This window comes from Rhinoraja longicauda, chromosome 37 (assembly GCF_053455715.1).
Source record: "Rhinoraja longicauda isolate Sanriku21f chromosome 37, sRhiLon1.1, whole genome shotgun sequence".
Classification (NCBI taxonomy): domain Eukaryota; kingdom Metazoa; phylum Chordata; class Chondrichthyes; order Rajiformes; family Arhynchobatidae; genus Rhinoraja; species Rhinoraja longicauda.
In genome coordinates, this window is record NC_135989.1 from 18358736 (window position 1) to 18379377 (window position 20642).

The window sequence follows — 20642 nt, forward strand, 5'->3', positions numbered from 1 at the left end:
AAATCCAGTAAAGTCCGATCAAGGATAGACCGAGGGTCACCAATGAGGTAGATAGTAGTTCAGCACTGCTCTCTGGTTGTGGTAGGAAGGTTCAGTTGCCTGATAACAGTCGGGAAGAAACTGTCCCTGAATCTGGAGGTGTGCGGTTTCACATTTCTGCACCGTTTCTCGCAACACCTATACCTCCCAGTCTCAGCAAGTTCAGGCAAGAGTCTGAAGAAGGGTCTCGACCCGAAACGTCACCCACTCCTTCTCTCCAAGATGCTGCCTGACCCGCTGAGTTACTCCAGCATTTTGTGACACCTCCCAGTCTCAGTAAGTTCAGGGGACCTTAGTGCACTAAACCCAGGGCTGTCTGTAAATGTTGATTTAAACCGTACTACATCAGTAACACCACTGAGTTTCTGCTTTGTTTTTATTGAAATTAACAGGCATTAGTTTCATGGACAATCAGGTCACTTCTTTAGACAATGTGGAATTACAAAAGGGGTTTTAATTGAATGCATTTTCAAATATTTATTCACAAAATATTAAAAACACAGGCAACTTTCTGCACAGGTTATACATGCGATTTTCTACAAATCTACAGCCACTAATGTGTTAGTGGGAGCAGTACTCAAACTAAACACCGCACCGGAAGAATCAGTGTTGGGAACGGTGACAAAACCAAAAGACATGGAATGTTAGAAATGGTTCAGGCAGCATCTCTGGGAAGCATGGATAAGTGACATTTCTTCAGTCTGGAGAAGGGTCTCCACCTGAAATGTTCCCTATTCCTTTTCTCCAGAGATGCTGCTTGACCCGCTGAATTACTCCAGCATTTTGTGTCAATCTTCGAATTGTAATGTTAGCTCTGTTTCTCTCTCCACAGATGCTGTCTGGCCTGCTGGATATTTCTGCTAGTTTCTGCTCGTCATTCAGATTGTAGACATGTGCACGGTTCAGCTTTTGTGCACCAACATCGATGTGCTCAAAAAGCAAGAATGGAGGAAGCTGGAACTGCAGAAACCTCTACCAGCAACAGCAGGCTCACGTTCCCTCTGAAATGCAGCACGCACAGAGAGTGGCCAATAAACCGTCTGCGTGAGATCCCTCGCACACTCCAGCAACACGCTTCGCAAGCTTTGTGACAAAATTCACCGGTCGTTTCTCTGGTAAACAAAAAAACATAAAGTGCTGGAGTAATTCAGCGGGTCAGGCAGCATCTCTGGAGAACATGGATAGGTGGCGTTTCACAGAGTGCTGGAGGAACTCAACGTGTCAGGCAGCATCTCTAGAGAACATGGATAGGTGACGTTTCACAGAGTGCTGGAGGAACTCAACGTGTCAGGCAGCATCTCAGGAGAACATGGATAGGTGACGTTTTGGGTCAGCACTCATATTCAGACTATGAGGAAATGTCACTCATCCACGTTTCCCAGAGATGCTGCCTGACCCGTTCTAGTTCTGGGTGATCTGAGTCAGTGTTGGTCCAGTCAGAATGAAGTGCAAATCTCTCTCAGAAAGGCTGTGGATTCTGGGAATCCTTTGGCGTTTCACAGACCTTGATGAAGACAAGGCAAGGAAGGGCAGGCACAAATTGTACAGCGACAACACCAATCAGGCAGGGTCCAATTCCAAAGCAGAGAAGGCCAGAAGGTCCCTCTTAGCTCCACAAACCAAAAGCTTGTCCAAACCATGTTAAATCCCAGTCTTCTGAAATATCTTCCCTCCCAAGGTGTATTTGTGAGGTCTGTATCACAATGGACTCTGTGACCGTAGAGAGACATCTTTAATTATTTTAGGGTCATCTTAACAGAATAAAAGTTAACAAGATATTTAAGGCACTTGCTGCAACAGTAATAAGCATCCGATTAAAACAAATGGAAGAAGGAAAAACGTGGAGAATGTTTCCCATTCGCCAGGGTGTTTAATGTGTCCGCAGTTGGTAATCTGAAAAATAAGACACAGAATTAAGAGAGAATTTTTTCTAACAAGTTTCAACATTCATTCATTCAAACCGCCGAACCAGGTTGTGATCAGAGTAGGACTTGTTTTATTAAATTATTGGTAATAATTAGAGAGGGGCGTTACCTATTGGGGAGAGTGGGGTCAGGGTGGGGGGTGAGGGGGTTAGCGGTCGGGGAGGGAGGGGTCGGGGTGGGAGGTGGGTGAGGGGGTTAGGGGTCGGGAGGGAGGGGTCGGGGTGAGGGGGTTAGGGGTCGGGAGGGAGGGGTCGGGGTGAGGGTGGGGGTGAGGATGGGGGGGTCGTGGTCAGGGTGTGGGGTGAGGGGTCGGGGTGAGGGGTCGGGGTGTGGGGTGAGAGGTCGGGGTGGGGGGTGAGAGGTCGGGGTGAGGGGTGAGAGGTCGGGGTGAGAGGTGAGGGAGGGGTCGGCGTGGGGTTGAGGGGCCGGGGAGGGAGGGGTCGGCGTGGGGTTGAGGGGCCGGGGAGGGGCGGGCTGGGATGATCGGTGAGGGGGTTAGGGATCGGGGGCAGCGGCAACAGAGAGTCAGTGGGAGGAGATGTGGACCAGGCGGCACTACCCCTCTGTTCTGTGAGGTGCTGTACATCGCCGCTCTGTGTAGACACAGGCAGACAAGGCGTGGAACATTCTCTCCACAACACATGGCTGTGGCCACACTGACCTCCACTCTGGGTGATGTATCTGACCCAGGGCAGTGCCTGGTAACCACTCTTCTCAATAATCTTCATGTACCGCACCTGTAACAGGTAAACATCAAAGACTGTGATCCCCACACTGCATTACTGCGTTACACTACAAACATTTGTGATCCCACACTGTTACACTGCACTGTGCTACACTGGTACACTGTGTTGCACCGGTACACGGTGCTGCACCGGTGCACTGTGCTGCACTGGCGCACTGTGCTACACTGGTGTGCTCTGCTACACTGTGCTACACTGGTGCACTGTGCTGCACTGGTGCACTGTGCTACACTGGTACACTGTGCTACACTGGTACACTGCTACAATGGTACACTGTGCTACACTGGTGCACTGTGCTACACTGGTACACTGTGCTACACTGGTGCACTGTGCTACACTGGTGCACTGTGCTGCACTGGTACACTGCTACAATGGTACACTGTGCTACACTGGTACACTGTGCTGCACTGGTACACTGTGCTACACTGGTGCACTGTGCTACACTGGTACACTGTGCTGCACTGGTACACGGTGCTGCACTGGTACACTGTGCTGCACTGTGCTACACTGTGCTACACTGGTACACTGTGCTGCACTGTGCTACACTGGTGCACTGTGCTGCACTGGTACACTGTGCTACACTGGTGCACTGTGCTGCACTGGTACACTGTGCTACACTGGTGCACTGTGCTACACTGGTACACTGTGCTACACTGAGTTACTCTGTGTGACTGTGTTCCGTTGCGATCCCACACTGTGTCACCACCTCCACCAGTGCTCACACGGCCACTAACCTGGACTCCCGACACAGTGAAGTAGGGGATCTCGAATTTGACGGTGATCGGGGGCCTGCCCTCACTGTTTTCGTTCTCCACGCTCGGCAGGCCAAAGTGAGCACGCATCAAATATTCCTTCCCGCCCTTTGGGAGAGTGAGAGGAAGGCAGAGAGAGACGGGGGGGGGGGGGAAGAGAGATTAAAACAAAGAAACATTTCTATAACATTATGGTGAACAAACTGAAATTCCGAAACCAGTAGTTTCTATCCCCACTGCCCCATATCCTTCACCTCTCTCCAATCTTCATGCGTACTCCTACTTATCCTCCACAACTTAGACTTGCAGCCGCTGTGCCGTGCCAATGCACTCTTCAGCTGACGGAGAACTGGTGATGAGCAAAGTACCACACACACCTGCTGATCAGACACTCCTGTTTCTACAGTAACCCCGTCACATCTCCACATATTCTCCTGATAATTCTTTCATTTCATTAATTAATCGCACTAACAGGTCCCACACTTAAACTGTGTAGGTCATAAGTGATAGAAGCAGGATTACGCCATTCGGCCCATCAAGTCTACTCCGCCATTCAACCATGGCTGCTCTATCTCTCTCTCTCTCTCCTGACCCCATTCTCCTGCCTTCTCCCCATAACTCCTGACACCCGCACTAATCAAGCAGGAAGAAACTGCAGATGCTGGTTTACACCGGAGATAGACACAAAACGCTGGAGTAACTCAGGCATAGGGGCAGGCAGCATCTCTGGAGAGAAGGAATGGGTGACGTTTCGGGTCGAGTCCCATTGAGTTACTCCAGCATTTTGTGCCCACAATTAAACTGATGGAACATGTGCACATCCCACATACGCTAGGCCCAATTTTACATTTATACCAAACCAACTAACAGCAACACATCCTGTGATCACCAGCGGAGGAGGTTTGCTGCCCCACCGGGACCTGTTCAGCTGCAGCAAAGGAACAAAGAGCTGGCACTCACTGGCAGGGATTTGATGGTCCACACCACGGTGCTATTCTCTGGCACCCACTTGGCACTGCCCACGCTGGTCTTGAACTTGGGAGAGTCGGCATCGCTGGGCACGGGGATGATGATGTCCACGTTGTTGGCCACCGACTGCTTCTTGAACTGACTCTTGGCCTTTTGGACATGGAACACGGCTCGTTAACTCCTGCCCCATGACCACAAACCTCCCCTGTCCCCCTGCCTGTCCACACCTGGAGACCCTCACAATGAACCTCCCCCTGTCCCCCTGCCTGTCCACACCTGGAGACCCTCACCATGAACCTCCCCCTGTCCCCCTGCCTGTCCACACCTGGAGACCCTCACCATGAACCTCCCCCTGTCCCCCTGCCTGTCCACACCTGGAGACCCTCACCATGAACCTCCCCCTGCCTGTCCACACCTGGAGACCCTCACCATGAACCTCCCCCTGCCCCTGCCTGTCCACACCTGGAGACCCTCACCATGAACCTCCCCCTGTCCCCTGCCTGTCCACACCTGGAGACCCTCACCATGAACCTCCCCCTACCTGTCCACACCTGGAGACCCTCACCATGAACCTCCCCCTGCCTGTCCACACCTGGAGACCTTCACCGGGATGATGGTTCCACTAGTGGGAGAGTCCAGGACCAGAGGGCACAGCCTCACAATTAAAGGACATTCCTTTAGGAAGATGAGGAGGAATTTCTTTAGTCAGAGGGTGGTGAATCTGTGGCAGTCTTTGCCACAGACGGCTGTGGAGACCAAGTCAGTGGATATTTTTAAGGCGGTAATAGATAGATTCTTGATTAGAACGGGTGTCTGGGGTTACGGGGAGAAGGCAGGAGAATGGGGTTAGGAGGGAGAGATAAATCAGGGAAAGATAGAATGGCGGGGTGGACTCGATGGACAGAACGGCCTAATCTACTTCTATCCCTAATGACCTTATGACCACTGGTGGTCCAAGTGCCCTGGTGCCTCAGGAGGGTCAGGGCAGGACAGTCCCACTGAGGTTCTCCCATCGTCCCCTCTCCAGGCTGCGATGGGGTCTGGGAACAATGACCAGTGGGCAGCCAGAACTGGTTTATCTCGACCGCTCCCAGGCCTCAGGTCCACGTCCAACTTCATTGTCCCCTTCATCACTCAACCGCTGGTAAAGCCATCCATGTGTTGGGCTCAATCTCCAAACATGGTGAGGCATCGTAGAGCTGCTGCCTCATGGCGCCAGAGACCCGGGTTCGATCCTGGCTCTGGGTGCTGTCTGTACAGAGTTTGTACGTTCTCCCCATGATCGCGTGGGTTTTCTCTGGGTGCTCCGGTTTCCTCCCACACTCTAAAGACGTACAGGTTTGTTGGTTAATTGGCTTACAGAGATACAGCGCGGAAACAGGCCCTTCGGCCCACCGAGTCCGCACTGACCAGCGATCCCTGCACACTAACACTGTCCACACTCGGTACAAGTTACAATTTTACCGAAGCCAATTAACCTACAAACCCGCACGTCTTTGGAGTGTAGGTGGAAACCGGAGCACCCGGAGAAAACCCATGCAGGTCACGGGGAGAATGTGCTAACTCTGTACAGACAGTACCCGTAGTCAGGATTGAACCCGGGTCTCTGGCGCTGTGAGGCAGCAACTCTACCGCTGCGCCACCAGGCCACCCTAAGTGGTTTGGAGCTGATGGGACAGAAGCAAAGAGTTTGAGAATGGCAAGCAGTGGGTTAATGTAACAGCAGTGGACTCAGAGCTAAACTAACCACGGTCCCTTCAAAGGAACAAGGAGCAGAGTGTAGAATCAGAGCCTTGTGTTCCACAGTGGGACTGACCTTGATCATATATTCAACCCGGCTGTGTGAGAATTTTTCAATCACCGATTCAATCCAAATCAGAGGCTTCACCTGGAAACAAGAGAAGACTTTCAACCAGCTGCAAATTCCACTCAATAACCAAAGTCTGTAGTCTCTTTTTTGCTCTGGTTTATTTTCACCCACATGTTTAGACCGTAATGTTGTATATTTATTGTTTTGATGTGTTTATGCTTTATTCTTAATTGTTGACTGTATGTTTGTGTTGTCATTTGTGAGCGGAGCACCGAGGCACATTCCTTGTATATGCACATACTTGGCCAATAAACTTATTCATTATATCATTATCAGTCTGAAGAAAGGTCTCGACCTGAAACGTCACCCATTCCTTCTCTCCGGAGATGCTGCCTGACCTGCTGAGTTACTCCAGCATTTTGTGATATCATTATATCATTCACAACATCTGGGACACTCTCCTGATTCTGAGAAGGCCAGCTGGATTGTCAGGTTATATTTTAGACATTTAGACAGGTACATGGATAGGACAGGTTTGGAGGGATATGGGCTAAATGCAGGCAGGTGGGACTAGTGTAGCTGGAACATGTTGGCCGGTGTGGGTAGGTTGGGCCAAAAGGCCTGTTTCCACACTGTATCATTCTAGATGGAGTACCAAACACAGCCTTGTATTGTTTATGTTCTCAGTACCCTCAGCCCTGTCCCATCCCACTGGACAAGGGGAGGTTGTTAGAGGTCACCTACAATCGGACAATTCAATGTTCCGACCATTAGGTTTGTGAGGAATAGTTAGCTCCAGCTTTCGGTGCATCTTCCTCCCTCCCCATCAACATTCACCTGGACCAGGACAGCAGGTGTTGGCACCAAGAACATGCGCTGCTCTGAGGATTCTTCTTCCTCTCCTCTGGAAAAGTTTCTGAAAACAAAGCAGTGCGAAGTTCCCCCAAACGTCCCCTACTCACATGGATGTTGAGGCGGTATGACATGAGCTCACAGTCACCGTCTGGCGGGATGAAGGAGATGGTTCTGTCGTTTTCAAACCGAGAGAGTCTCACACACTGGTGGAACTTCACATCCTCCAGTTCCACCGATTTATTTTTACCTCCTGGATTAAAACAAAACTCGAGCTGTTGTTGTGGCTTAGACAGACCGGGTTTAGTTTAGAGATACAGCGCAGAAACAGGCCCTTCGGCCCGCCGAGTCAACGCCGACTAGCAATCCCCACACATTAACACTACCCTACACACACGAGGAACAATTTCCAATTTTACCGAAGACAATTAACCTACAAACCTGCACATCTTTTTGATGTGGGATGAAACCGGAGCACCCGGAGAAAACCCACGCGGGCACGGGGAGAACGTGCAAACTCCGCACAGACAGCACCCGTGGTCGGGATTGAACCCAGGTCGCTGTAAGGCAGCAACTCTACCACTGCACCACCATGCCTCCCCTTCACTTGGTTAATGGTTTAGTATCGGCCTCTGCCATGGAATCCATACCATAAAACATAGGAGCAGAATTAGGCCATTCGGCCCATCGAGTCTGCTCTGCTATTTGATCATGGCTGGTCTATCATTCCCTCCCAGGGAGGCTGTTGGCAGCAGTGGTGTGGAATTCAGATCTGGGGATGGACTTTAGCAATTCCTAAACCAATTCCTACAAGGTAGCACCTCCTGCTGTTTCAAAGAAGGGTTTTCTGCTCAAGTCTTCCATTTAGGATAACAATTTTTCTTTGAGCTTTCTTTCTATCTTTAAGTCTCACTCAGGTGCGTTGGAAGTGTCCACTCTCCACTGAACTGAACTGAACTAAAGTGTGGTCCCTGCTATAAGGCTTGGCATCAAGCACCACTCTATGGACAGCACAGCACGCCCATTACCAGACAGGTAATCAGTAGGTAACTGATTACCTGCTCACTGGTTTATGTAGGTCGGATATTGGAGGTAGACACAAAATGCTGGAGTAACTCAGCGGGACAGGCAGCATCTCTGGAGAGAAGGTTTAGGTGACGTTTCAGGCTGAGACCCTTCTTCAGACTGAGAGTCAGGGGAAAGGGAAACAAGAGATGTGAAGATATGACGTGCTTGTTACACAAGTAATTTAAAACAATCCCTGGCCTTAATAGATGATCAGCATTTTGGCAGCACATCACAGCAGCTCCAAAAAGCAAAAACATTCTCATGGAAGATATTTTTTTAACTATTTTAAGTTCTGGACAAAGCGAAATTCTCTTTAAAATCTGCTTCCATTTTGAATATTTTAAATACAACTTTCACGAGATTTCTGACGTAGACAATTGTCCAGATGGAGCAGGAAGACTGGACAGTTTGGTGTCCCTGGGTGTGATGCGGTCAGTGGCCAGGGTACTGGGCAGACTGTGTTTGACCAGTGGGTCGCGGCCACTACTTACTGCCGGTCAATTCGAAGAGGACCTTGTCGTTGAGGCCAAGACGGAGCTCGGGCATCCCGGACAGGAAGACCCTCAGCTTCACACTGCCCACGATCTCACTCTGCAGCACATTCCCATTGGCGTTCACCTGCGTATGGACAGGAGGAATGAGCTGACCCACTGGACAATGGCACAGGGCAGAGAGAGCAGTCAGCACGGGAGAGCAGGTGTGGGGTGGGTCACTCCATGCCTAGCTGCCCCTCACAACACCCACGATGACCCAGCCCACCCACAACGGCCCTCCCCCGCCCACAACGGCCCTCCCCCGCCCACAACGGCCCTCCCCCACCCACGACGGCCCTCCCCCACCCACGACGGCCCTCCCCCGCCCACGACGGCCCTCCCCCACCCACGACGGCCCTCCCCCACCCACGACGGCCCTCCCCCGCCCACGACGGCCCTCCCCCGCCCACGACGGCCCTCCCCCGCCCACGAAGGCCCTCCCCCGCCCACGACGGCCCTCCCCCGCCCACGACGGCCCTCCCCCGCCCACGACGGCCCTCCCCCACCCACGACGGCCCGGCCCCGCCCACCATGGCCCTCCCCCGCCCACAACGGCCCATCCCCGCCCACAACGGCCCATCCCCGCCCACAACGGCCCTCCCCCACCCACGACGGCCCGGCCCACCAACAACGGCCCTCCCCCGCTAACAACGGCCCTCCCCGCCCACAACGGCCCTCCCCACACACCATGCCCCGCCCACAACGGCCCTGCCCCGCCCACAACGGCCCTCCCCACCCACAACGGCCCTCCCCGCCCACACCGGCCCGGCACACCCACAACGGCCCTCCCCACCCACAACCACTCCCCAATCCCAAACACAGCCTCCCCCCCACCCCCTGGACCCCTCCCCCTCCCCCCAGACCCTGTAACAGCCCCCGGCCAAGATACAGCCCCTCCCCCAAGACACAAACCCCTCCCCTCGCCCCCCAACCCACTGAGCCCCCACCGCGATCATCAACCCCCTCCCTACCAGGAGACCCTCATCACCGCGAGTCCCCAACTGTGAGCCCCCCAAAGTGATCGTCACCGCCCCCCCACGGTGACCCCCCCTCCCACGGTGACCCCCCCTCCCACGGTGACCCCCCCCCACGGTGACCCCCCCCACGGTGACCCCTCCCCATGGTGACCCCCCCCACTCACCAACACGTTGACCGCTTCGATGACGTCGATGAAGACCTCGTTCTTCTTGTACTTGATGCCCTCTGACCTCCAGGACACGGCGTTGGTGACGGTTGGCGGGGGCCGAGGGGCCGCAACCTCCAGCTTCTGGCTCTGCTGCGTGATGTACCTGTGGGGGTGGCAGTGTCAGCTCTGACCGCACGCACACGGCTACGGCCACCCCACTGACCACACACGGGTTCCATGTGTGGTGTGTATCCCATGTGTATCTCGTGTGTATCTCATGTGTGATGTGTACCCTGTGTGTAACCCCACGTGCATCCCGCATGTACCCAGTGTTGGGCCGGTGGCCTGACCGCTCCACACTGACCGCTCCACACTGACCGCTCCACGCCGCCCGCGCCACACTGACCGCTCCACGCTGACCGCTCCACACTGACCGCTCCACGCCGCCCGCTCCACACTGACCGCTCCGCACTGACCGCTCCGCACTGACCGCTCCACACTGACCGCTCCACGCCGCACTGACCGCTCCGCACTGACCGCTCCGCACTGACCGCTCCACACTGACCGCTCCGCACGGACCGCTCCGCACGGACCGCTCCGCACGGACCGCTCCACGCTGCCCGCTCCGCACTGACCGCTCCGCGCTGACCGCTCCGCACGGACCGCTCCACACTGACCGCTCCACGCCGCCCGCGCCACACTGACCGCTCCACTCACTCTTGCAGGATTTTACTGTCGGTCGTCTGTGGGAAGCCAAAGTCCATCACTTCGTCCAGCAGCTCATAGACGACCACAAAGTTGTCCCTGATGCTCTCCTCCTCCAGCTCCTTGAAGTATTCGGTGAAGACCTGGAGGGATGGCAGGCATGAGGCTCCGGGGAACGATGGAACGAACAGCACCCCACAATGTCCACTGTGTACACAACCTCTACACTGCATGTTCCAACAACCAGCTTACCCAATAGTGAAAGGCCTGGTACAGTGGATGTGGAGGAGATGTTTCCACTACTGGGAGAGTGTAGGACCAGAGGTCACTTAGAATTAAAGGACATTCCTTTAGGAAGGAGATGAGGAGGAATTTCTTTGGTCAGAGTGGACACAGTCCTGTGTCCTCTCTATGTGTGGTGATTGAGGTAGGGTCTCCAGTGTTTGGAGACCCCAGTGTTTGGGGTGGGGTCTCCAGAATTGTGAAAGGAGTAGGGACAAAGCAGAACTAACCAAGCTTCACAGTTAAAGTGGGAGCTTTTACTGTTGTATTTTGTATATTAGTTTGTTACATTGCAACTGCTGTAATCATTATTAGCCATTTAAATTTAACAGCGCAGGCATTCTTTATACTTTAGTGCATTGCAACTGTCTGTAACCTTGTTACATTTGGATGAAAGATAATGGTGGCAGATAAGGAAAGACATAGGCCTTGGGGTGATGGATGGATGTGAGGGATGGACTAGCAGGAAATAAGGGGGGTGAAGTATGAAGGGATGTGAGCATTGAGATAAGGATATATTACTGAATGGGATTTAATGGTGACGGGACAGATGGGTGACTGCAAAGAAATGAATGACTGAAGAAAGGAGTGTGGGTATGAAGTAATGTAAAGAAGATAAGGTTTGGAATAATCCTATAAACATAGACTGCCCGGTGTACTAAGTGGGCAGTCAGGTGGTTGGCTTCCTGATTGTTCCAGCCGTTGTTTGCAAATAAAGGCTTTTAACTTCTCGAAGAATTCTCCGTGTCGCCTGTCTTAATTTAGAGGATCAGGGAACCACAACATTACCTGGATGAGTTTATACAGGAAGACGTACACAAGAGAGGCATTGGCATTTTTCTTGGTCATTGCAACCACTGAACTCTGAGTTAAGGAAAGAAAATCATTCAACTGTGTCACAAACTCCCTGATGCTGTGGAATTGATCATTTTACCTCCGTGGTAAAACTCCTCAGTGTCCTCTTGCTTCTGCCTGGATTGTTTGGCTGACAGGACAACAATTATAAATCCAGTTGAAGGTGAGTTACCAGTTCAATGTCCCGAGAAAACTGAGCTCATCTCCAAAGTTGCAGACTGTGCAGGGGATAGACTGCTGCTTCAGAGTCACGGAGGTGTGCAGCATGGAAACAGGCCCTTCGGCCCATCTTGTCCATGCCAACAAAGTTGCTGAACACAGGTCCCACTTGCATGTGCCTGGCCTGCTAAACATTTTCTTGTAATGAACCTTTCCAAATGCTTTAAACATTGTAATTGTACCCACCTCTACAACTCTCTCTGACAACTTGTTCCATATACGCACCACCCTCTGTGTGAAAGTATTGTCCCCCAGGTTCCTATTAAAACCCTTCGTTCTCACCTTAAATCTGTGCACTCTAATTTTAGACTCCCCTACCCTGGGACTAGATACGGTGCTGTTCACTTTATTTACGCCCCTCATGATTTATATCCCTCTTGGGCCACCCTCGGCTCCTGGGTAGAAAGTCGCTGCCTATCCAGCCTTTCTTTATAACTCAAACCCTCCAGTTCCAGATTAAATGTCTTAAATTGCTCTTGCACATTTCCAGTTTAGACACCCTTCCTTCGGCAGGGAGACCAGAACAGTGCACAGTACTCCACGTGTGGCCTCACCAATGCCTTGTACATCTGCAACATGGCCTCCCAACTCTTGTACTCAATGCACTGACTGATGAAGGCAAACGTGCCAAATATCTTCACCACCCTGTCCACCTACATTGCCATTTTCATGAAACAATGTTCCTGTATCTCCCCCTCCCACCCCCTGCTTCTCATGTTCCAAGGTGCTGCCTTTATTGAATCTTTAAAGCTAATTGGTCAACAAACAGTGGGCAGCACAGTGGTGCAGCGGTAGAGTTGCTGCTTCACAGCGCCAGAGACCCATTTTCAATCCCAATTACGGGTGCTGTCTGTACGGAGTTTGCACGTTCTCCCCGTGACCGCATGGATTTTCTCTGATCTCCAGTTTCATCCCACACTCCAAAGACGTACACGTTTATGGGTTAATTGGTTTGGTAGGAATATACAATTGTCCCTAGTGCGTGTAGGATAGCGTTAAGTGTGTGGTGATCGCTGTTCGGTGCGGACTTGGTGGGCTGAAGGCCTTGTATCCACGCTGCATCCCTGAACTACACCATGGTGCTGAACGTTGGAGCAGTGTTGTGCATTGTGTGGAGATGCTCTCAGGTGTCATTGACTGCATTAAAGGATACAGTAGAGGTTGCTGTGTTTGATCCACAGGAAGTGGACCTTTCCATGCGTCAGGAGTGGAGAGACATCTCCTTCATCTTCTCTCTGTGTCAGGATGGGGATGAAGTGCTCAATCTCCGACATGTTCACATCTCCCTTGTAGTTCCGACAGATGAGCAGCTGTGTCAGGTAGATGCAAGACAAGGAGACTGTGTTAGTGCCTCCACACTCTCTCTCTCTCGTTCAGGAGGAATAAGCTCACAGGTTAGAGGAACAGAATTAGGCCATTCAGCCCACTGAGTCTACTCCACCATTCGATCATGGCTGATCTGTCTTTCCGTCTCAACGCCATTCTCCTGCCTTCTCCCCTTAACCCCTGACACCCTTGTTAATCAAGAATCTATCAATCTGCAGCCTAAAATTATCCACTTGGCCTCCAGCCTTTCGTGGCAATGAATTCCACAGACTCATCACCTACTGACTAAAGGAATTCCTCCTCATCTCCTTTCTAAAGATGTCCTTTAATTCTGAAGCTGTGACACCTGCTCCTAGACTCTCCCGCCAGTGAAAACATCCTCTCCACACCCACTCTATCCAAGCCTTTCACTACTCGGTAAGTTTCAAAGAGGTCCCCCCTCATCCTTCTAAACTCTAGCGAGTTCATGGAGTCATAGAATCTGACAGAGTGGAAACAGGCCCTTCAGCCCAACTTGCCCACACGGGCCAACATGTCCCATTTACACTAGGCCCACCTGCCTGCATTAGGCCCATATCCCTCCACAGGCCCAGTGCTGCAAGGTGTCCCGTAGTTCTGCAGACAGAGAGGAGGGAAGAACTGCCCAGGGCCCCGGCCAGTATTTATCACTGAGTCAGGGTCAGTACCACAGATGACCGGTCATCACTGCGTGTGTATGGACTTGCTGCGAATACACTGGCTGGTGCACTGTTGTGTTATACCTCAGTCTGGTTCAGCTCAGAACCAAGTGGGTGTCACGGTGGAGCCACTGCCTTACAACGCCAGTGACCTGGGCTCGACCCTTACTACAGGTGCTGTCTGTATGGAGTTTGCATGTTCTCCCTGTGACCACGTGGGTTTTCTCCGGGTGCTCCGGTTTCCTCCCACTTCCCAAAGACGTGCAGTTTGTAGGTTAATTGAGCCTCTGTAAATTGCCCCTAATGTGCAGGGAGTGGATGAGATAATAGGAGAATGTGGAAATGGTGTGAACGAGTGATTGCAGGTCAGCGTGGAGATAGTTGGCCGGAGGTCCTGTTTCCACACTGTATCTCCAAACTAAACTCTGGGAACATGCAGAAAGGATGTCCTTTGCTTTCCTTTGTTTCTTGGTGTTTACCAGCACCACCATCTCCAGTGCCTTTAACAAAGGTGTTTACAGAAAATGAATCAAAATACAATGAGATGAAAATGTTTTGTATCAACAGCCAGGACCTGATTCTCGATGTCAGAGTAAGACTGTGGGAACAGAACTCGGCATGTGTTTCTTCATCTCAGAGGGTGATAGTGCATGGAACAAGCTGCCAGAGGAGGTAGTTGAGGCTGGCACTATCCCAAGAAACAGATGGGTACATGGATAGGACAGGTTTAGAGGGATATGTGCCAAACGTAGGCAGGTGGGACTAGTGTAGATTGGGCATGTTGGACGAAGGGCCCGTTTCCACACTGTATGACTCCAACACCTACAGATTGATTTTATAATTGTAATAATTTTACCAATTATTTATTTCAAAACTGAAGTGACTGTCGCTCCAAATGCATTGTGGGATATGCAGAGGGCAGATTTGGAAATGTCTGTAGGCACAAAACTAGTCACAGAGTCATAGAGTGATACAGTGTGGAAACTGGCCCTTCTTCCCAACTTGCCCACACCGGCCAACATGTCCCAGCTACACTAATCCCACCTGTGTTTGGCCCATATCCCTCCAAACCTGTCCTATCCATGTACCTGTCTGTTTCTTAAATGCTGGGATAATCCCAGCCTCAACTATCTCCTCCGGCAGCTCGTTCCATAATCCCAACACCCTCTGTGTGGAAAAGTTACCCCTTGGATTCCTATTAAACCTTTTCCCCTCTCACCTTAAACCTATGCCCTCTGGTCCTCAATTCACCTACTCTGGGCAAGAGACTCTGTGCATCTACCCGATCTAATCCCTTCATGATCTTATACACCTCCATAAGATCACCCCTCATCCTCCAGCGCTCCAAGGAACAGAGTCCCAGCCTACTCAATCTCTCCCTGTAGCTCACACCCTCTAGTCCTGGCAACATTCCACTGTTTTTAGATTAAAGCCAAATGAGAATTTAGTAACAAAGTCCATCTCCTGTGGCTCCATTGATGTCCACCATGGTCACTGGGGGGGGCTTGATGTCTCTCCCAAGTTACTCTTTTTCCCTGCAACTTAGCCACTGCCCCTCATGTGGCATACCTTGGGTATGCAAAACAAAGAAATATCAGTGTGACTTGTCAATAAAGTATTCATTCATTCATGAAATTACTTATAAAATCTCTTTGTATTTTTATTAATCTTCTCTGAACAAGCTGTCTCATGCCCCCATTTTGCTCTCCTGTCCCTGTTATCCACATTCTTGTGCTCAGGTTGGGGTTCAGACCCACCAGTTCCTGCCTCGAGACCCCCAATACTTCCTCCACGTGGAGGGGCAATGGTCCACCCATCTCCAGCCGAGGCCCAAGGAAGACCACATGTCAGCTTTCCTGCACATGGAGTCACACAACATGGAACCAACAGGCCCTTCGGCCCACCAATTCCACCCTTGCCCACCAGCACTGATCCAACCCACACTGAGGGTGGACATTCAACCCAGCAAACTGGAGTCACCCAGGTCATGATTACCCCCCCCCCCCCCGATGGACGACTAATGTTAAATTGTGCTTAGCAAAATCAATTAGCACCGCGTTTAATCCGCGCTGCCTTTAAAGCCGTGGCAGATACAGGTCACAGAAGGTAGACACAAAGTGTTGGCAGCATCTGTGGAGAGAAGGAATGGGTGAGGTTTCGGGTCGAGACCCTTCTTGAGGAGCCGGCGGCTCTGCTGCCCCTGACTCTGGATCTGGACCTAGATCTGGACCTGGTCCAAGGGAAGTCCCGCCCTGGCGCGGCCGGGCCGGGCCGGGCCGGAGCAGGTAGAGCGGGGACAGGGGGGCTCGGGCCGTGGGCTACCTGGGGCTCCGGGCCCAGACCCGGGGGCCAACGTGGGAGAGGAGAGGGGCGGTGCGGTGTGGAGCGACCCCCCTAGACCTACCTTGCCCTTCAGGTCAAGGATGAAGACGGCCGAGGCTGACATGTCCAGCAGCACTTCCGCCTTCACCGCCCAGGTGAGGCACGTCACCGCCCAGGTGAGGCACGTCACCGCCCAGGTGAGGCACGTCACCTGGCGCAGGTAACCCCGCCCGCCCCTTAAAGGCGACGCCCAACGCCATTAATGTCCGCCGACAGCAACTGAACACGAGCAAAAGGAGGGGGGTTGGGTGGAGAGTGTGGGGTGGGGTTGTGTGGTGTGGGGGGTGGTGGTATGGGGGTGTGTGGTATGGGGGTGTGTGGTATGGGGGTGTGTGTGGTGTGTGGGGGGGTGTGGTGTGGGGGGGGGTGTGTGGTGTGGGTGTGGTGTGGGGGGGGGGGGGGTCAAAGGGCCTGTATCTCAATCGGTACCCCATTCCTGCCTTCTCCCCATACCCCCTGACTCCGCTATCCTTAAGAGCTCTATCTAGCTCTCTCTTGAATGCATTCAGAGAATTGGCCTCCACTGCCTTCTGTGGCAGAGAATTCCACAGATTCACAACTCTCTGGGTGAAAAAGTTTTTCCTCGTCTCAGTCCTAAATGGCCTACCCCTTATTCTTAAACTGTGACCCCTGGTTCTGGACTCCCCCCAACATCAGGAACATTTTTCCTGCATCTACCCTGTCCAATCCTCTAAAAATGTTATATGTTTCTATAAAAGATCCCCTCTCATCCTTCTAAATTCCAGTGAATACAAGTCCAGTCGATCCATTCTTTCATCATATGTCAGTCCCGCCATCCCGGGAATTAACCTGGTGAACCTACTCTGCACTCCCTCAATTGCAATAATGTCCTTCCTCAAATTAGGAGGCCAAAATTGCACACAACAATCCAGATACGGTCTCACCAGGGCCCGTACAACTGTTCGTAGGACCTCCTTGCTCCTAAACTCAAATCCTCTCCAAATGAAGGCCAACATGCCATTAGTGGCAATCCCGTGGGTGTCGGTCTCGGTGTAGGCAGCCAGGGTGTAACCAGGGATCTTCAGATGGGAGCTGTCACTTTTGTGGGTCTCTTGGAGCAGGATTGCAGTGACTTTGTGGGTCTGTAGCAGATGTTCAATGATGGTGGTCTTTGCCTTGGTGAGGCCTTCCGCATTCAGCTGCAGCAGGACGATGCCATCCAGTTCCACATCTGTAGGTGCCCGCCCTAAGGAGGGCGCATGCTCCGGGTTGGTGCCAAGCTGCAGCGACTGAGGTTGCATTTGGGCTGCAAGCTGTTTTTTCTGCTTCTGCTGTCTCTGTTTGTTGTCGTTCGCCTGACTGGGATCAGTTGACAGGGCTCACCACGAGGAGGTCGACTACATGAGCCCCAATTGATTACTGGTGTGCTGGAAATCAATACACAGACTCCTTTGAAATTGGCAAACTAAAATAATTAGATGATTATTCAACAAATGTGGACATTTATTTATCTTTCTGTTGCTCACTTCATTTATAGAATTAGCATGAACACATAATATTGTTCTTTAACCATTATTAGTTATAGAATACATTTTGGATGTTTGTGAGATTCACAGTGTACGACAGAAAGGTCAGATTGGGAATGGGAGGGGGAGTTGAAGTGCTGAGCCACCGGGAGATCAGGTTGGTTGAGACGGACTGAGCGGAGGTGCTCAGCGAAACGATTGCCGAGCCTGCGATTGGTCTCGCCAATGTAGAGAAGTTGACACCTGGAACAGCAGATACAGTAAATGAGGTTGGAAGAGGTGCAGGTGAACCTCTGCCTCACTTGGAAAGACTGTTTGGGTTCTTGGATGGAGTCGAGGGGGGAGGTAAAGGGACAGGTGTTGCATCTCCTGCGGTTGCAGGGGAAAGTACCTGGGGAGGGGGTGGTTTGGGTGGGAAGGGACGAATGGACCAGGGAGTTACGGAGGGAACGGTCTCTGCAGAAAGCAGAAGGGGGGGGGGGGGGGGGGGGTGGTGAGATGGGAAGATGTGGCCAGCAGTGGGGTCCCGTTGGAAGTGGCAGAAATGTTGGAGGATAATATGCTTTTTACTGCTTTTATTGTTGGACTGTGGGTGACTAAATTTTGTCCAAAAAACTTGTTCTTTGGATGACAAATAAAGATATCCTGAATCCTGAATGGTGCATGCGATTTCTTATCTACCCGCACATAACCCATATCCCTCCATTCCCTGCATGTCCACGTGCGTATCTACAAGCCTCTGAAACACCACTGTTGTATCTGCCTCCACCTGTGTGTAAAAAAGTTGCCCCGCTCATCTCCTTAAAATTTTTCCCCTCTCACCTGAAAGCTGTGCCCTCTAGTATTTGAGGCCACAGCTTTAATCTGTGCACCTAACCAAGGAACCGTGGTTGGTAAACACAGCACCTGTATGAAAGGGAGGATACTCTGCTGTTAAACAATGCATTTCCCACACATTCAGCAGCCGTCTGATAACAAGACAACGTGCTGGCATCAAACTGACCAATAACTGTAATAAAATTAGACTTTACTGCCCAGGGACAATTTGAACCAAAGAATGTGAGACAATGAAATCGAAATAAATAATATTGCCCTTTGAGTGATATCTGTAATGAGAATATCTCTCTTTGCCTTTATAAAACATATATTCTCTGATACGTAACGAATGGCATTTCCACCAATCTTTCTCTGTGATATTCCCCCTCCTCCTCATTTATTTGCAGAGTTATTTTCCTCGTGCTGCAGTTCCTTCAGAACCCATCTGATAGATATTATTCATTTATTCTTACGGTGGCACAGTGGCGCAGCGGTAGAGTTGCTGCCTCACAGCGCCAGAGACCCGGGTTCCATCCTGACTACAGGTGCTGTCTGTACGAGTTTGTACGTTCTCCCCGTGACCCGCGTGGGTTTTCTTTGGGTGCTCCGGTTTCCTCCCACACTCCAAAGATGTGCAGGTTTGTAGGTTAATAGGCTTTGGTAAAATTGTAAAATTGGCCTTGGTGTGTAGGATGGTGTTAGTGCACAGGGTGATCGCTGGTCGGCGTGGAGTCGGTGGGGAAGGGCCTGTTTCCATGCTGTATTTCCAAAGTAAAGTCTAAAGTATTCTGATCTAGGTGTGTCTGAGGATCCAATCAGATCACATAATAGTAAACATCAATACAATCACGTAAAACTCACGTAGAATAGGTAGAGCAAAGGGAAGGTGCACAGTGAGAAGTAGTTGTTCCTGAGTCTGGTGTTGCAGCTTTCTGTACCTTTCACCTGACAGCAGCAGGGAGAAGAAGGAATGGCCAGTCTGGGACACGTCTGTGATTATGTTCGCTGCTTTCCTGAGGCAGCGTTTAAGTGTATGTGGAGGGGAGTGTGGTGTGTGGGATGGACTGGGCTACATCTACAATGGTGGGGAGTGTGATGGACTGGGCTACATCTACAATGGTGGGGAGTGTGGTCTGTGGGATGGACTAGGCTACATCTACAATGGTGGGGAGTGTGGTGTGTGTGGTGGACTGGGCTACATCTACAATGGTGGGGAGTGTGGTCTGTGTGGTGGACTGGACTACATCTACAATGGTGGGGAGTGGTCTGTGTGGTAGACTGGACTACATCTACAATGGTGGGGAGTGTGATGGACTGGGCTACATCTACAATGGTGGGGAGTGTGATGGACTGGGCTACATCTACAATGGTGGGGAGTGTGGTCTGTGCGGTAGACTGGACTACATCTACAACACTACAATTTCTTGCGGTCTCGGGCAGGGCTGTTCCCAAACCAAGCTGTGATGCAACCCGACAGTCTGCTTCCTCTGGAATATCTGTAGAGGTTTGCAAGAGTCACCGGAGACCTGCTGAATTTCCTCTGTCACCTGAGGAAGTAGAGGCTGAGTGCCTTCATGGCCGTCACATCAATGCGGTAGATCCATGACAGATAATTCTTTAATGGACTTCTGTGCATGTGAGAATAATAAACTAAACTAATGTTGACACAAAACGCTGGAATAACTCAGCAGGTTTTTTTTCGTAGCGTGACTGGCAATATTACTCCAGTACATTGTGTCTTGTTTTGTAAACCACCAACTGCAGTTCTTTATCGATAAACCAATGTCGCTAGTGTTATATGCAGTAGTACCAACATTCCCTTCTTCCCTGAACTCATGTTGCCCCCTGGGGGAGTGGACATTCCCTTGGGTGAGGGGGTCACCCTCGGGACTTGGCCCCACATTCCCTCAGCATCCGCCAGTCCCTCAGCGTCCCTCAATGTCCCTCATCCCCAAAGTGTCCCTCATCACCTCAGCGTCCCTCAATGTCCCTCATCCCCTCAGTGTCCCTCAATGTCCCTCATCCCCAAAGTGTCCCTCATCACCTCAGCGTCCCTCAATGTCCCTCATCCCCTCA

The 20642-nt window shown here is 51.6% G+C and overlaps 1 protein-coding gene across 3 annotated transcripts; it reads right to left on the bottom strand.

Annotated features, from left to right (window-relative positions):
* Window positions 1-1575: 1575 nt before the first annotated feature.
* LOC144610488 (AP-1 complex subunit mu-2) lies at window positions 1576-16357 on the bottom strand. 3 transcript variants are annotated; one of them, XM_078429226.1, is made up of 12 exons: window positions 16286-16357; window positions 13032-13188; window positions 11594-11661; window positions 10535-10665; window positions 9833-9980; window positions 8650-8776; window positions 7201-7343; window positions 6245-6316; window positions 4420-4578; window positions 3442-3567; window positions 2626-2701; window positions 1576-1932 (listed from the first exon to the last, which is right to left on the bottom strand). In XM_078429226.1, the coding sequence occupies exons 1-12, from the start codon at window positions 16325-16327 to the stop codon at window positions 1910-1912; spliced, it is 1272 nt and encodes a 423-aa protein (XP_078285352.1). In that variant the 5' UTR covers window positions 16328-16357; the 3' UTR covers window positions 1576-1909. The 3 variants fall into 3 exon arrangements, with proteins under 3 accessions (XP_078285352.1, XP_078285351.1, XP_078285350.1); XM_078429225.1 differs by having other exon boundaries at window positions 7201-7340; window positions 16286-16344; XM_078429224.1 differs by having other exon boundaries at window positions 9767-9980; window positions 16286-16344.
* Window positions 16358-20642: the final 4285 nt, after the last annotated feature.

What these genes read in the sequence shown, in the direction of transcription:
- LOC144610488 (XM_078429224.1), bottom strand. Translation starts at nt 16,327, where the DNA reads ATGTCAGCCTCGGCCGTCTTCATCCTTGACCTGAAGGGCAAG. An exon ending in GGGTTGAATATATGATCAAG is followed by an intron (nt 4,579 to 6,244) that starts GTCAGTCCCACT and finishes CATGTCCAAAAG; the next exon opens with GCCAAGAGTCAGTTCAAGAA. An exon ending in TCACTGTGTCGGGAGTCCAG is followed by an intron (nt 2,702 to 3,441) that starts GTTAGTGGCCGT and finishes TACCTGTTACAG; the next exon opens with GTGCGGTACATGAAGATTAT.